Source organism: Larus michahellis, chromosome 10 (assembly GCF_964199755.1).
Source record: "Larus michahellis chromosome 10, bLarMic1.1, whole genome shotgun sequence".
NCBI lineage: Eukaryota > Metazoa > Chordata > Aves > Charadriiformes > Laridae > Larus > Larus michahellis.
Window position 1 is genome coordinate 4,886,481 of NC_133905.1, and position 15,890 is coordinate 4,902,370.

The 15,890-nt window shown below is 43.6% G+C and overlaps 1 protein-coding gene across 1 annotated transcript in view; it reads left to right on the forward strand.

Moving 5' to 3' along the window:
• Window positions 1-617: 617 nt before the first annotated feature.
• The window catches only part of LOC141749603 (netrin-4-like), a 55,113-nt gene continuing 39,840 nt past the window's right edge, over window positions 618-15,890 (forward strand). Inside the window, exons 1-2 of the mRNA XM_074603362.1 lie at window positions 618-2,357; window positions 9,265-9,806. Of these exons, the coding sequence (XP_074459463.1) occupies window positions 2,291-2,357; window positions 9,265-9,806 (609 nt within the window). The 5' untranslated portion in view covers window positions 618-2,290. The remainder of the gene's footprint in view (window positions 2,358-9,264; window positions 9,807-15,890) is intronic.

The window sequence follows — 15,890 nt, forward strand, 5'->3', positions numbered from 1 at the left end:
ACAAAAGGCAAAGACAAAAAGGATAGGAAAAAGCCTGCTTCATATTTTAAAATTTTGTACTGGGTTTTCTTATTAAAAACATACAAAAAAGGAAGATAAGGGTAAAGTCAGAAAATTCTACCCCAAAACCTAGATAAACAACCCTGCCTTACATAAATACCTCAAAGGGAAATAAATCTTTCCTTATTCTTTGTATGACCCACATTCTCCAAATCCCTCTAAGGTCTGATCCCGCACACACATGGGCACAAGAATAACCTCGTCTGCATTTGGACTCCCACCAGACCTGCTTCCCTCCGTGACATCAAGCAGAAGTTAATGGTGTTACGTGGCTGTGAAAGCTGAAGAGAGAATGAAGCCGGGGTGGGAACTCACTCCCTGAATTAAAATTGTTTCTAGGGCTGAGCACTTTCACCCCCTGATCGCTATGTGTTGGAGCCTCTCTGTGTCCCTGGGAGCTTTGTGTTGGAGTTTCCTGAGCAAATCCGACTTCAGGGTCGAGCCCAGTGTTGGCTGGGGCAGGCAGGTGTGTCACTGGTGGCAGAGCAGACACCCCAGCTTCTCCAGGATGCCACAAGTCCCCTCGCTGCCTGGCTTGTCCCAGCTCGCGTCTGTGATTACGGAAAGAAGCCCGGTGCCTTGTGCCCGTTTGTACACCGTGTGAGACATACCTAGACCGAACCCAAAGCCACCCCGCTCTCTCTGTGGGTGCCCGGGCTGGTGCCGTGTCCCCGGTGTCATGTGCCGGGCGGCCTGGCAGAGGGTGCTGCAGGGACACCGGCCGGGCGGGGGCTGCGCACACGCACGCACACAGACACACACACACACGCACAAACATACACACGCACACGCAAACACACGCACCGGCTCCTGGAGGAGGAGATGCGGCTGGAAAACAACGCCTGCATCTGAGCGCAACAAGGACCAGCCCAGCCGACGAGGAGGTGCGGAACCGACCCATCCTCCTCCTTCTCCTCCCTAAAAAAAAAAAAAAAAAAAAAAAAAAAAAAAGCACATATAAAGAACAGGAAGAAGATCACATGTTGTAATAATCCCCTTTGCAGCCAGACAACAGGACCAGAGAGGAGAACGGCCCAGTTAGGACTGAGAGATGCGCTAGAGGCTGAAAGGGAGGCAGAGACAAAACTTGGAGATAACTAACCAGCCCTCGGGAGGGAAGGAAACCCCCAGCCCTAAGCCTTGCTGTAGCAGGAGGAGGAAGGATCCTCCACCTCCCTCCTCCCCCCCTTTCCTCCTCCCCCGCTTCGCCTGGGCGCTGGGCATTGCCCCTCCGCCCCGGGGGAGCAGCCCCCTGCCCGAGCCTGCCCTCCTGCCCCTCCCCGGGAACCGCAGCCCCTAAATCCCGGCCAGGAGCCGCGGTCCAGCGGCAGACACGGCAAGGGATTTCCCAGGCACCGGCACCGGCGAGCTGGCGTTGGGTTTGTTTTTTACTCTTATCCCCTGGCGCTCCCTGTGTGAAGCAAATCCCTTGGAGGTGGGGGAGAAGTGGCTTCCGTGACAGCGGAGGGAGGAGGGAAATAAAATAAAATAGAAAGAACCAAAATAAAAAAAAAAAAAAAAGAGAGAGAGAGAGAAGAGCCAAGAAAGCACTTGCTTCTCATCATCTCTGAGGGAGAAAAGCCAACTCCGTTCTTCTTATGACCCTCTGCTGCCAGGAGCAAAGGGAAAGAAGAAGGTACTGGGGCAGAGCTCCTAACAAAGCAGGGTTCAGGCTGCCCGGACCCCATCGCCACCCCGGTTAGCAGCGGGCGACGGGGGGGGGGGGGGGGGCGGGAGTTAGGGAAGGTTGCCAGGGGGAGCCCAGGCAAAGCCAAACCGGAGCTCCACCAAAAGCAAGGAGCAGAAATGAAAGTTTTGAAATAGCATCCAAAGAATCGCAAAGGACCGGACCGAAGAGAGCTCTCCGCGTCGCACCAGCCCTCGATGGTGCATTCGAGGGGCTGCGTCAGGGATGTGAACGTCCCCGGCCGGCTGCATGGAGAGGGGTAAAGACACAGAAAATCCTTGTTATTTATTTATTTATTGGAAGCAATGTACGGGTGACTCCCAGAAGGCATCTGAGCCCTGAAAAGAAAAAAACCAAACAAACCACTTCTGGACCCAAACGAGAACAAGAAGAATGAGACAGCAGCCTTGACCCCTACACTGCGAGGAAGGTGAGCAGAAAGAAAGAAAGAAAGAAAACACAGAAAAGCCATGCAAGCACCAAACCTGTAGATTACTGCAGCTCTTTTTTTCTTCACTGAGGACAGATATTTTACTGACAGCCATGCAGCATAAAGGCATCATGCTGATTGTGTTCTTGGAATATTTTTTTTCTGGCCATGGGGAAGCAGGTAAGCAAAATAAATCAATATTGCCATTCTGAAATGATTTATCCTAAGTTTAGCATGGAGAAAAGGAATAGAAATCAGATCTGTTTGTTAAAATACTTTACGTCAACATCTTGATTTTAGATTGGATTTTTATAAGGGATCTGGGTTAGTCAATATATATACAAATGCTTCTTATTCCCTGCAATACAGCTTTATAGCTCAGTCCCCCCCGCCCCAAAGACTTATAATAGGATGTATAGAGTTTCATACATCCTTAAAAGAAAAAAGTGTGTGATTTTTGAGAATGAGAGAAAAGTAAGAGAGAAAGAAAGAGGTAGATGGATTGAGATATGCTGGATATTTGTTTTCAAGATGAAATACTGCCTTCCTACAGCAGGACAGGAGTGAAACGACAACATCCTTGGACAGCATCACTGTAGGAATCTGAATTATTCGCTGTTAACTTAATTTTGCGCCATTAAAAGTCAGAGACACTGTGTAGGAATTAGTATTTATCCAAGACAGTCCATTCATTCAGTGTATTCCCTGAATTAATAGTTAACATGCAGTGGACAAGATTAAATTAGCATTAGAGAAAAAATGGATTAGGACAGAAAGAGAAGCTGATTAGTCGTGTGTGTAGGTGAGTGGACAAATGAGCATATATAGGAATGATACAGCTGTAATGGTATTTAAATAGGGTCCTAAAAATACCTGAATTATGATGGAGACAAATTGCTTAAGGGAAAGGAAGCAAAGCACTAGATTTTTTTCTTCCTGCTGCAGTTTAATACATCTTTAAGTTTAAAAGGGATGAATTACAAAGATCAAGTCAAAAAAATAAAAATAATTATTGATAAAACAAAAATACATCCTTGGTGACTTTTCCTTTGAGATAGTGGCTTGCGATCTCTCTTTCTATATAGGAAAGCATATCAGTGGTTTACATTTCACCTGTATGCTCAGAGCATTAGGACAGGAACAACACTCTTCACGCAGTGATTTGAAAGCAACTGAAGTGTTCACATGGCCCGCAAGCTCCAGTAAAGTCAAAGGCAGATCAGGTGGCTTCAGCTCAGATTATTCCCCAGCTAGAAACTTTCTGATAACACAGACATCAGACGTCCATGACTGCAAGAGATATTTTCTTAAAAACTGAAAACAGCTCATAAATTTACCATCCTGTCATATCATCCAGTGACTCATTTGGGTGTCTATCACAACCTGACAGGGAACGAGTGCAGGGAGGACATGTACCTTAGTCCTCTTAGTGTCTTATCGTGGGCATTCACTAGTTCCCCAGGCTAAGAGGCTCCCTATAGGATACATGTGTTGACACACAGCACAGAAAGGTTACAAGGGTGTTTAATAAAGTTGATGATACTGTTGTGGAAAGCAGCCTGTTATAAACTAGCCTAAATTTGCTCTGCATCCAATTCACAAAGTGAAAATGAATCTTCAAGGAAATGCAGCCCACAGCTGACTGCTTGGCAAGTGAATTTGAGGGGCGGGAGTGTGCTCTGTGTGGAGCTAAACACACTCAGAATAATGGTGTAGGACACAATGAATAACAGCAAAATAATTGGATATTGAAGGTGATGACGCTAAGGATTCAATGTCACTTTAAATAAATATACACTGCTTGGTCAAAAGGTTGCATAAACCACCAGCCTGTCAAAGCAGCACAAGGGTTACCTGTTAATTTATAATTCTTTTTTTTTTTTTAGAAGCAGTATAAAAATCTTGAATTAACCTTGAATCTTTACAGATTCTGTTACAGGGGAGGTCAGTACTGCTCAGACTAAGGTTAGTTGGGACAGTGCCCAGCCTCTCTGTATAAAATGACCTGGAAGTCTCAGACCTTTCCTGAGTGAGTGGAGAGGTGTACAGGGAAGTATGGTTTTGACATACTTCATTAGCCTATAGAATAAACTCCCTTTTCGGCCCCATAGTTGGTCCCTCCTGGTCAGAAGTGAAACAAATTGATGGGACAGTTGTGTGGGGAGTACAAGCAGCACAATATTTGTGAGGAGTACAATATTTGCCTTCTGCCATCTCCGGGCAGAGAAGACAATCCAGCTTGTTGAGACTGGCTCCTTAGATCTTTAAATATAATACCAAGGGAAAAAAAAAACCAAACCAACACCAAAATTAGTGGTTAGGCTGGAGGAGTCACCTAGGTTGCATATTGTGAGATGTGACACTTGGGTGATACTTTCCCAGGCCTCAGGCAGGTGGAGGGCATTATTCCCCTCGAATACACTGCAGTGGTCTGAAAACTCTTGCATATTGGGGCAGTTAACGGGACTGACAACAGCGTGGGCTCTTGCTTCAGCCCCAGCCAGCCCCGGACCTCCCCAGGGGAGCAGTGCCCCGGGGAGCAGTGCCCGGGCCACCTCTCCTCCCGATGGCAGCCCTCCAAAAGGGGGCGTGGTGTGGTCAAAAATGGCCATTTCTAGCACCGAACTTAAAATCAATTGCAGGACCTGATTATCAGCAGGGTTATTCAGCTCATCTGCAAATGAAGCTGTAGGTGTTGGAGCGCACCATTTCTCCAGAAGGGATGTGGGCAGGCAGACTGCCACTGGCCACAATGGAAGAGAGCTCAGACCTGGGATCTTCTCCTTCTTCTTCTTCTTCTTCTTCTTCTTCTTCTTCTTCTTCTTCTTCTTCTTCTTCTTCTTCTTCTTCTTCTTCTTCTGTCCATGCCTCTGGTCATGGTGGCAGCTTGGTTTCGTAGCATATTCAGAACTTCACCTCTGGGGTATTTACGAAGGCTGGCTCATTAGCTCCAGTTGTCAGAGCTATTTTAGTGCAGAAATACATCAGGCTGCTCATAAATGGAGGAAGACTTGCCAAACTTATTGCATGTTGGCCCCAGACAAACCAAAGGGGTGTATAGCGCTTCTGTTGTAACCAGCATTAAGGGGTAAAGTTCTAGGCCTGATTAATAAAAGCTTGAGCAACTCATGTCCCTAGGGTGGTTAGCATTAAAAGAACATTTAAAAGATCTTGGTTATTAAGAAAAAAGTTAAACAGATATAGAACAAGTGAAATCCAGGTTGGACATACATGCTGAAACTGCTCCATCAAAAGCATAGCAGAAGATGTCCAAAGGTTTTAATCTTTACATATTGCTCAGAACTGTGAAGTTTGTTCTCCTGTCTCACTGCAGGAGACTTGAACACACAGAATCATAAATTTGCATATGGAAAACAAACAAAAGTTCCAATTCAAATCACTCAGAAAATATTAGGCATCTTTACAGTCACATCTGCAGGCTTTGACTGAGTTGCCATATGATCTTTCTTCTGTTGGGTATCCAGTGGAGGGTGAAAAAAACTCTTTAAAAAATCGAACCTGTTTTAATTAATGTCTACAATGTTCTCTTGCGTTACAAGGCTCTGAAGTCAGAGATCTCTGTCTGAAATGGTGTCCCAGGAATACCAATAGTATCACCTCCCTTGAACTGTATGATTCCCTAATCATCAGATAACACCACTGATACAACACGTGCCGGGCATATGTCATTGACCTGCCACTTTGTGGCACAGCTCTGAGGGACCAGAAAACAAACAAATAAATGAATCATACCATTTATGGAGCCAAGCCAACCTCCATGGAGTAAAAGCTAATCAACTTCATAATAGCATGCAGTATCCATGCACAATCAAACTGTTTAGTACTTTATGAATTATTCAATGAGTCCTCCTGGCAGTTGGGCTAAGTTGTTTGTTTGCCTGGCTGCTGTTTCTCTTCTGCAGCCGTCCCCCCTCGCTGTCCAAATTCAACATTTCATGTTGTTTCCACAGAATCCGTGAGTGATGGACGGGCCACGCTCTCCTTGTGGCCAAGCAATGTTCTGCCAATTGATTTCTTTAAATGCAAAGCTTTTAATCGACTGCAGATTTTGTTTTCCAATCTCTGTCCTCTCAAACTCCCTTCTGCTAATTTGCACTTTGTTCTTCTCCCATTTTCCTAATGACACAGCAGTTCAGACAGGAACTGTTTATTGATGTTGCTGCATTAGCAGGCAGAGCAGATGATAAACCTTCTTGTGACTGTTGTTTGGGAGAACAACTACGTTTTTCTTTTCCAGGTTCATTTAAAAACAGCTGAAAAACTTAATACAAGACTAATAGCCCATTTATGGAAAACACAAAAAGCAGCCTTTTCCTTTAAAAAAAAGTTTCCTTTTTTTTACTTTCTCACATTCTTGTCTGCAAAGCTTCCTCTATAGAACTCCTTAGATTTAGAACTCCAGCATTGCATTTCTTCCATGAAAGCTGCAGTGGTGTGATCCATCAATAGAGATGGACTTTCTTTTATTTACATGGTATATTTATCCATAATCCAATAGCATTTGTAACATGGACCCATTCTAAATCAAAAGTAAGTAACCTGACTCTTAGTCAGAGCTAATGCTTGTTGAAAGCTCAGTTGTAAGATCAGTCCCACTTAAATTCTCTGGAGGCAAAGATGACACCTTTCTGCAACACTACTTTAAACAAAGAAATTGCTGTGCTTTCCTTATTTCCAGTATGTTTTACCAACAGCTTGGACATGAACGTGAACCTAAATGCCACTTGCAAAGACATTCTTGAGGCATGCAGTTGTAGCTTATTATATTTCTGCTGACGTGCAAGGATAGATTTATCCTTATTTCAAGAATTCTGCATGACTCAGTGAAAATCACCTTCCAGAGCAGTCAAAAATTTGGCATTTCAGATGCTCTGCAGAAAGGAGGATGCTCTAAACAACTTTTGTGGAAAACTGAGTCCTTTTTTGGGACAAAAAGAGAAATTGCAAGGAACCTCCCAGATAAAATCTCTGAAGCTCCTGGTGTTCCCCTGCAACCACACTAGGCTCAGATGGAATAAGGTGGTCAGAATCATAAAGAAAAATACATTGAAATGGTCATCAAGCTGTCAGGATGGTTTGAGGGCTTGGTGGAGGATCCGCAGTAGTGCTAAGAATCCCCTGCTCAGTTGAAGTTGGGGAGCAAAGAACAGAACTGAGAGAGCCAGACATCCCCATCTTCTCTCCTTTCCTCTCCAGCTGACTTCTGCAACTCCTCTCTCATGAAAATCCCTCTCAGTGCTGGCACAGGGTGTGGTGGTGGCACTGAGGAGGGGAAGCTTTCATTGCTTTGATCCAAGTACTATTAGGTGCACGTGTAATTCAGGCACTGCTGCCCTCTAAGCTCTGCCTGTCTCCTACTGGGATACTAAAAAAAATCTTGGCCAGCCCATTGCAGACATTGGTGGAAGACAACCTCCATCAGGAGGAAACCTACTGTGTCTCCGGATACCCCCTCTTTCCTTAAGGTTGCTGCTGCTTCCAATGTCTGTAAGGCAAACACACAGTAAGTCCAAGTTCCTTTGAAGGCGACTTCCACCTGTTTCTAAGAGTAGTCAAGAGCATTTCTGGATGATCTGCTTGCTGGCTATCTGAAGTTTAAGACTGCCTTATGCTGTAGGTAAGCTAAAATGGCACACACCATTGGTCAATGGGATTCAGTGGACGTACAGCAACTTTGTTTCGTGTCCTAATCCTGGGAAGCAAAATGCATGAGGTGTTTTCCAAAACAATGTCCATCTCTGACCTTTCTCTTCTGGCCTGTGCAGAAACGTCATTAAGGAACTAAGGACTGAAGCAACTCAGAGGCAAAACCTTGCACGCTGGACACATTTTTTCACCATAAACATTCCATTTGGAAAGAGGGACATCAGTTTCATCCAACTACACTTACAATTTGAGTATTTTTATAAGGCTGAATGTGAGAATCTTTTCTTTGACCTAACTTGATTTTAAAACTAATTTTGCCTGAGGAAAGGCTGAATATAAACCAAGTAGAGATTTTAAAATTTGACCTAGAATGCTGAACTAATAGGCGATGTTTGAACTGTTCCTAGATTACCCAGGGTTTATGGTCATCCTACGTTTCATTGGAAGGGTCATTTCCTGTAGGACTTACATCCAGTCATCTGACTTGTGACCTCTTAGATTAGATTTATGACCTTGCAAGGTCATTCTTTAACTCCTTGTACGCTGTTATATTGCAAAGAGGACATTGTATGTCATTAGAAAAGCCATTTTCTCCAGTATGGTAATAAGGTTTTGGAATGACCTTTAATTCCAGTGTCACAAGACACTACTGATTTCTAAAAAATATTAAGACTTTGGACTTATCCATATCTTTTGTTAATTTAGAAACAAGTAGGTATATACATTGAAGACACCAAAAATTTGCCAGTATTTGCAAACTTAGCAAACAGAATATAGTCACCTACCTCCATGTCAAGGTCTTTAAATAAGAGACTTGATTTTCAGCTCTGCTAAGCATTAACAACTCAAGCTGATCTCAATAGGAGCAGTAAAAACTCAAAACCTCTCAAAATTATGCCAGTAACATGTAAATATAGAAATACATGCTTTCTTTATGTGTTTGTATGTGTAATTAGTTTCTGTAGTTTTTTGGGCAGGAATCATCTCTTTTCTTAATGTATCTACAGTGTATAGTACAGTTTGACTTTGCTTTCTGATAACGATGAAAATAAATGCATTGAACAGACTCGGTCCTCAGATGCAGTGCTTTACTAGAGTGAAAGTAAGAAAATATAAGGTTTCTGTGGTTAAACATAAAATTCAATAGACTGACACAACTGCACTTTCATCAGAAATCAAAGTTAAGTGCCATAAGCGTGAGTTTTCTATAGACCTCAGTTTCTGAGTTAGGCATCAAAAACAAGGACTAGATTTATTGAGAAACTCCCTCCAAACTGTGTAAAAAGATGAAGTACTCTCCTTAGAACGAGTTCTCTTGGATGTCAGTTCCCAGATTAGGACTCCAAACATTCGCATGGTCACCTGAGTTACAACTTGAGAACTATTTGAGAAATGTGTGGGGTTTTTGCCTGTCTTTCAGATCCCAGGAGGCTACAAGCCTTCCGCTGTAACGGCCGTTCTTGCAACCCTCCGGTGGGAAACCTTGCAACAGGGAGGACACCAGTCACTCTCACCACATGTGGCCAGAACAGTACAGAACTGTACTGCTTCTACCCAGACCAGAATCTCCTCCGTCAGGTCTCCCAAGGCTGTGGGCAGCCTCGCTGCACCAAATGCAATGCCAACCAGCCTGATAACTCCCATCTCCCTGCTGACATGACAGACGATTTCTTTGCAAACCCTGTCTCCTGGTGGCAGTCTGCCCAGGGGGTACACAGGGAAGAAATCAGACTGGACTTTGAAACGGAGTTCTACCTGACCCATGTCATTGCTGTGTTCAAGTCCCCTCGCCCAGCTGCGATGGTGTTGGAAAGATCCCAGGACTATGGGCAGACTTGGAGGCCCTACAAGTATTTCTCTATCAACTGTACAGCAACTTTTGGGCTCCAGGATGATCTCATTGAGGAGGGCTCCATGTGCACTTCCAGGTATTCAGATGCAGTGCCCTGCACCAGAGGAGAGGTAAGCAATAACTGAGGTTTGGACTAAGTTTAAAGTCAAACAGCTGAAGATCGGCTGAAAATCAGAGAGTGTGTGCTCAAAGAGATGCTGAGAAAGGTAGCCCATCCACAAAGGCTTTGGGTTAAGAAAATAAAGAGGAAGAAGAAGAGAAATTATACATCAATGTAAATGAATGGAAATGCTTTAACTAATTTCTTTTATGACTTGCACAGAATAGGATTAACATTGCCTAATTTTAAATTGCATGTGTCAATAAGTGAACTAGAATTCCAACAAAACAGACATAAGGAAATACACATTTGTAGAGTCTGATTTATCCCAACTGTTTTCCTACTTTAGGATGACATGAACTGCATGGTCTTTCTGTTTCTTCTCCATATAAAAAGTCTTAGATGATTGGATGACTTTCAAATAGATCCTTCCCCTAAGTTTAGTATAACTTTTCTTGCTGAGGGTGACCGATCTGGTTGTATCGAGCCTTAGGCTCCAGAAATGAAACCGTTCAGAAGCAGGAAGTGGGAGCGAGCAGCCAGGTTTCGCTATTCAATGGTGGGAAAAGGCCCTCCCCTGGTATGAACATTCTGATGTGCTATTAAACATATGCAGAAAGCTTTCTGTCAAAACAAACGTACAATTGCTCTGATAAATTCCTCTGACAAGAACATTAAAGACTACTTAGTAATCAGATACTTAGTTTAGTTACAGTCTTTTTCATTCATCAATCTTGAAACAGTTTAGGTAGGAAAGACGGTAAATATCATTGGTATCATTTCATAGAGGAGACATAAAGGCACAAAGGGAGATTGTAAGACATACCTATAGTCACAACAGAGGCTGGAATCCTTTCACTTCCTTCTCTCTTCCTTAGAGAAGTCTCAGTCCTCTTGGTTTCCCTGTCTGGAAGTGATCATGCAGGTTTGGCAGTAATACTTCACTGCAAATTAAGCTCAGGTGTGAGCTGAATGGTCCAGATAGGTTTCAAAAACACAGTGGTTTTAGCAGTGCACTTCAAAATGCCCTTGAGTAGAAAGAAACCAGTGTACTATGTCTGAGACAGGGAACAGCAGTAAGGAGAGACTGAGTTCATCTTTGTGTAACAGGCTGGGAAACATCCCTGCATATTAGAAACCTGGAGCAGATCATCTGCCTACTAAACTGTCTTGTTCCTGGAGTAGTAATTCTGCTGGTCAGTCATCATGATACATTTAAGGCAAATACATCCAAATGTCTTCTGTAGGGAGACTACAATTTGCCACGTCAATACAGAGTCTAGGCAACTAATACAATTTTCCACTTTTGTGTGCCTTCCAATCAAAAATCTGGAAGTATTTTTCAAGATCCCTTTAATGATCTTCAGCACACATATCAGGGTCCTGTTGTCGTTTCACAGATGGGGAAAGAGCAGCACAGAGAGGTGAAGTGTTTTGTGGTAAAACAGGACAATTCTGATTGAGTAAGGAAGGGAATACAGGGTCTGAGGCAATTGCCTTGGCCTTAAACGCAAAACAACTCTTCCTTCTCTAGTACACTATCCCCTGTTGCCCTGCACTACGTTGGCTTTTGTGCTTACTTAACCTTGGGAAATATCATTAAGACCATGTGTTGCTGCTACAACAAATCTGAGAAGTGGATGGCAGAAAATCAAATAATAAAACATTCATCCAACACAAGCCTTTGTGATTACAAGTGTCAAAATGATTCTGTCAACTCGGGCAGCAACAACACTGAAAAGAAAATGTGTATGCTTAATCAATCTACACTGTGGCAGTAGATGACAGAAAACAATAGTAATAGTAAGAAGAGTCATATATTTACGGGTCATACCCCTGCAGATCCCAAATACTTTCATGAACTGTTACATGAATTGAATACACAGAGGTCACTTCCTCCACAGGCCAGAGAGCTGAAGCTTTAAAGCAGCAGGCAGGAATCTGTACGGCAACTTAGTTGAGAACAAGACAGATACTGTTTCACAGCACATTAACCCAAAAGGATTCTGAAGTTCTGGACAGACTTTACAGAGACCTCAATCAATCCTTGAAAGGTCACTATGGCAAGGGTGCAAAAGCATCAGGCTTTTCAGATCAGCAATACAACTCAACAGATTCTTTTGTGAATGACAATAAAGGAAGGCAGAGTGTAGTTACTTAGAGCGATACCTGATCAGATCTGCCTGCGTGACACTGCTACTCTTACTACAAGTCTCACTGGAGCTCTGCCCGTGCATCTAAGAACTGCAATTTTACATCTTATTTTAAAGATGTCACGAATGTCACCAGGGCATTCCCTCAAACACTGACTCACAACTGACTTGGACGGAAGCTGACTGAAACCCCACCACTACTTTGTGCAGTGTCCTCTGCTCATCTTTCACCTCCGCTCTGACCTATCCAGCTACTGATTCTGGCTAAGCCCTGGATTGCTGAAGAGCTCACATCACAAGACGACAACATTTCTGAAATGATCAAAACTGTTCCAACTTAAATGTTACTTAATGTGCTTACATAAATAATGGTTTTCTCTACTGAGGGGGTTGAAGTAATTTCCACTGCATGGCACTCAGGTTTTTCTTGGGCATTGTCCTATTCACTTGGAGAGGAGACGCAAATTCCTTTTTAACAGGGAACAAAATGAATCAAAAAAAGAGATGGCTTACTAAGAACACTTAGATTTAAAACCAACGTGGGACACATAATGAAACACGATTTTGGGTCGACTGGCTTTCAGAACTGAGAATGTAGGTGTGAAAGGAGAAGGTGGTAGAGCTGCAGTAACTTTCATGCATCTATAAACTGAGATGCACCTTCCTAAGTCAGCTCACTCTGGTGGTCCTCCAAGACCACTGAAAGAGGCTTTTCCTGGGAGCATGACAGGAATCTTGGCAGAAGATAAATTTTTAGGAGACTAGAATGGAAGCAAAAGACATTTGAGTGAGTGATGTGACAATGTCATAACAGAACATAACGTATCACTATGTGTGTATGGTGTATCCCTTGTCTCTTGTAGATTATCCCTTATCTTTCTCCTGACAGGGTCACACAACTTCATTCCATCTCAGATAAGGTACAGCTGAGACAGAAAGTGTCATGCATTGGGCAACAAGTCCTGTAGAAATGCAAGGAGGTGACTTCCTAATGTCTCTTTTGCAGTTTTCTTTTACTCCAGCATTTACTAAATCCCTTACTCCTGTTCAGATCCAGTGTACTTCTGCAGCTAGAATCTACCTATCGAGATTCTGTGTCCTCCGATCTTAATGCTTCTGGCAGTAAACTTGCTCTATTGATGATTTCTGGTCTAGGAGGTAGAGCAATTTATTCACTGCTGATTGCCTACACATCATTTGCTTTATATGAAGCATGACAAAATCAACACCTAACTTTCTATGCTTATAAATGCTTTTCAGTCAAAATTCTCCACTAGCATGTCTTAAGTCCTGACTGGCCTGTTAAGTACCCTATGTTTTGCCTGTTGACTTCTATCACAATAAGAAATTACATATTAAATGGGAAACAAATGCTTCTAACCTTCATCCTATTCCTAAATGAGAACATTCTTAACTATTCCTAAGGCAGAACAATTACTACTGTGCTCATCAGCTTCAGTATGCTAACCTCCAACATAACATCATGAACTATAACCAATCCCACCTTCTTAAGGTTCACTTACTGTAAGTGTATCTACAGGCAATGCCTGCATGGAGTCTTATGCATCAACTGTGTCCAGTTCTGGGTTCCCCAGTTCAAGAAAGACAAGGAATTATTGGAGACAGTCCAGTGGAGGGCTCTGAAGATCATCACGGGACTGGAGCATCTCTCTGATGAGGAAAGGCTGAGATACCTGTGTCTGTTTAGCCTGGAGAAGAGAAGGCTGAGAGGGGATCTTATCAATGCTTATAAATTCAAGGCCAGGCTGGATGGGGCTTTGAGCAGCCTGGTCTGGTGGGAGGTGTCCTTGCCCATGGCAGGGGGTTAGAACTAGATGATCTTTAAGGTCCCTTCCAATGTAAACCTTTCTATAATTCTGAATATCTAAAAAGGGAAAGTGTCAAGAAGATGGGGCCAGACTCTATCAGTGGAGCCCAGCGACAGGATAAGGGGCAACAGGCACAAACTGGAACACGGGAAGTGCCATCTGAACATGAGGAAAAATGTCTTGTCTTTGATGGTGACAGAGCACTGGAACAAGCTGCCCAGAGAGGCTGCAGAGTGTCCTTCTCTGGAGATATTCAAAACCCGCCTGAACACGATCCTGTCCAGCCTGCTCTAGGTGAACCTGCTTTGGCAGGGGGTTGGACTAGATGATCTCTAGAGGTCCCTTCCAACCCCTACAATTCTGTGATTCTGTGATTACATAACTGAGACCTTTTTAACCTACTTGTCTATCCATCTGTTTTTCTAATTTAAAAACACTGTACTATGTAGTTACGGAGCCTAAAATAAGCCTTCAGGTCAGCTAATGTAAACCAAAACTCTGGCCCAAACAAAAGGAGAAATTACCACAAGGTTGCATCAGACATTAGTGTGACTTACAGTTCAAACATCACATGAGGGAAACAGGGACCGAAATGTTTCAACCTGCATCCTGACAGCACGTGCACTCAAGTATCTGAGAGATTAAGAGCACATTTTTAATAAACTGGAATATTGAGAAATGAAAACAAATGTTCTCCTCCATCGAAGATGATGTTTGCATGAATGGAAGACATTAGCATGCAAAGTGGGGTAGAATTCTGACCTGCTTATAACCACCAGACCCAAAAGGAGACCCTTCCCCTGTCGGGTCTAGCTAGTGGAAGGGAGTTTTGAATCAAAGGCTGGTTCATTTATGTGAGTGTCTGTGTGACAGATGACAGCAATGAAGTGTGATATAATAAACCCATTACTGGAATTCACTGGGGGCCAGAAGAATTGTGTATGCCTGAATTAAGTAACTGGTTTCTATGGCAACATGTTAAGTGTGCCTTGCGCAGGAGACCTGTTCATTCTCCGTTTTGTATCCTGTGGTGACCTCTTTAGGGACAGAAGTCCCCAGCAGTGCCTTTTGTCAAAGATGAGTGGACTCGCTTTGTAGCTAACAGACTTTTAATCACTCTTCTACACACGCTCTGTGAATGCCAGATCAAGACACGTTGTGATGGGATGCAGTTTTGCCTCTTCAAAAGCCACCTGGTTGTTCAGACAGAAGCCACTGTCAACCCAACAGAAGGCCTTTTCCTCTGCACTGACACTGAAGACCTCTGCTGCCTTTCTCCATCTACAGGGACTCCCTGAGCAACAGTTACTTCCCTAACTGAGGCGGGCCACTTGCACACAGACGCCAAACCAGGCCAGGGACAGGGCTCTGTGTGGAATGTATGTGATCCTGTTCCAAGGACCTACATTTTTTGCTGTCTTTTCTCAGGCTTTTCTTTTACTGTATTCACGCCAAACCTTTTCATAAACAAAGAAGGATCCCCCGCACACACACATACCTCATTAAGTAGCAACATCAATAATTCAAGAGGTCACCACTGTGGCTTCAGTGGCTTCTTAAAGGTCTGATCTCGTATGGCAGTGGGGTCACTGAAAAGAAACGTGCTCAGCACATCACAAGGTTGAATTCCTATTAGGTAAGATGCAAGGGCAGGGTCTTGCACTGCAGTGAATTGTCCCACAGTCATCAGAACTGGCCTCTCAAAGTTGCACGATGCTCGGGTTATTCCAACTTGCAGACGGAAGAGATTCCAGGAGGGATTAGTCACTAGTGGAGGTAAGTGCCCGAATGTTATGACTAGGGCTGTCTGTTCAGCATTTCGTTTAACTTGAACTGTAGAGGAGACAGAATGCAGAGGCGAGTTGAAAGGAAGCAGTTAACACCAGCAGTGTAAACAAGCAGATAGCACTGCCAGGCCCTCCTTCCCTGGAGGAAGAATTAAGGGGCTCAAGGATTTGTCTCTGAAGGGAATTGGAACTGACGAGACCAGTCCAGCATTCCCATCCCTGGCAAGAGAACTTCAGGAGGGAAGCAAGTGTCCTACTCTGACCTCGTTTGTAATGAGCTATTTCAGAGACATTTGGAACCTTATAAACCTGACCAAAAGACACT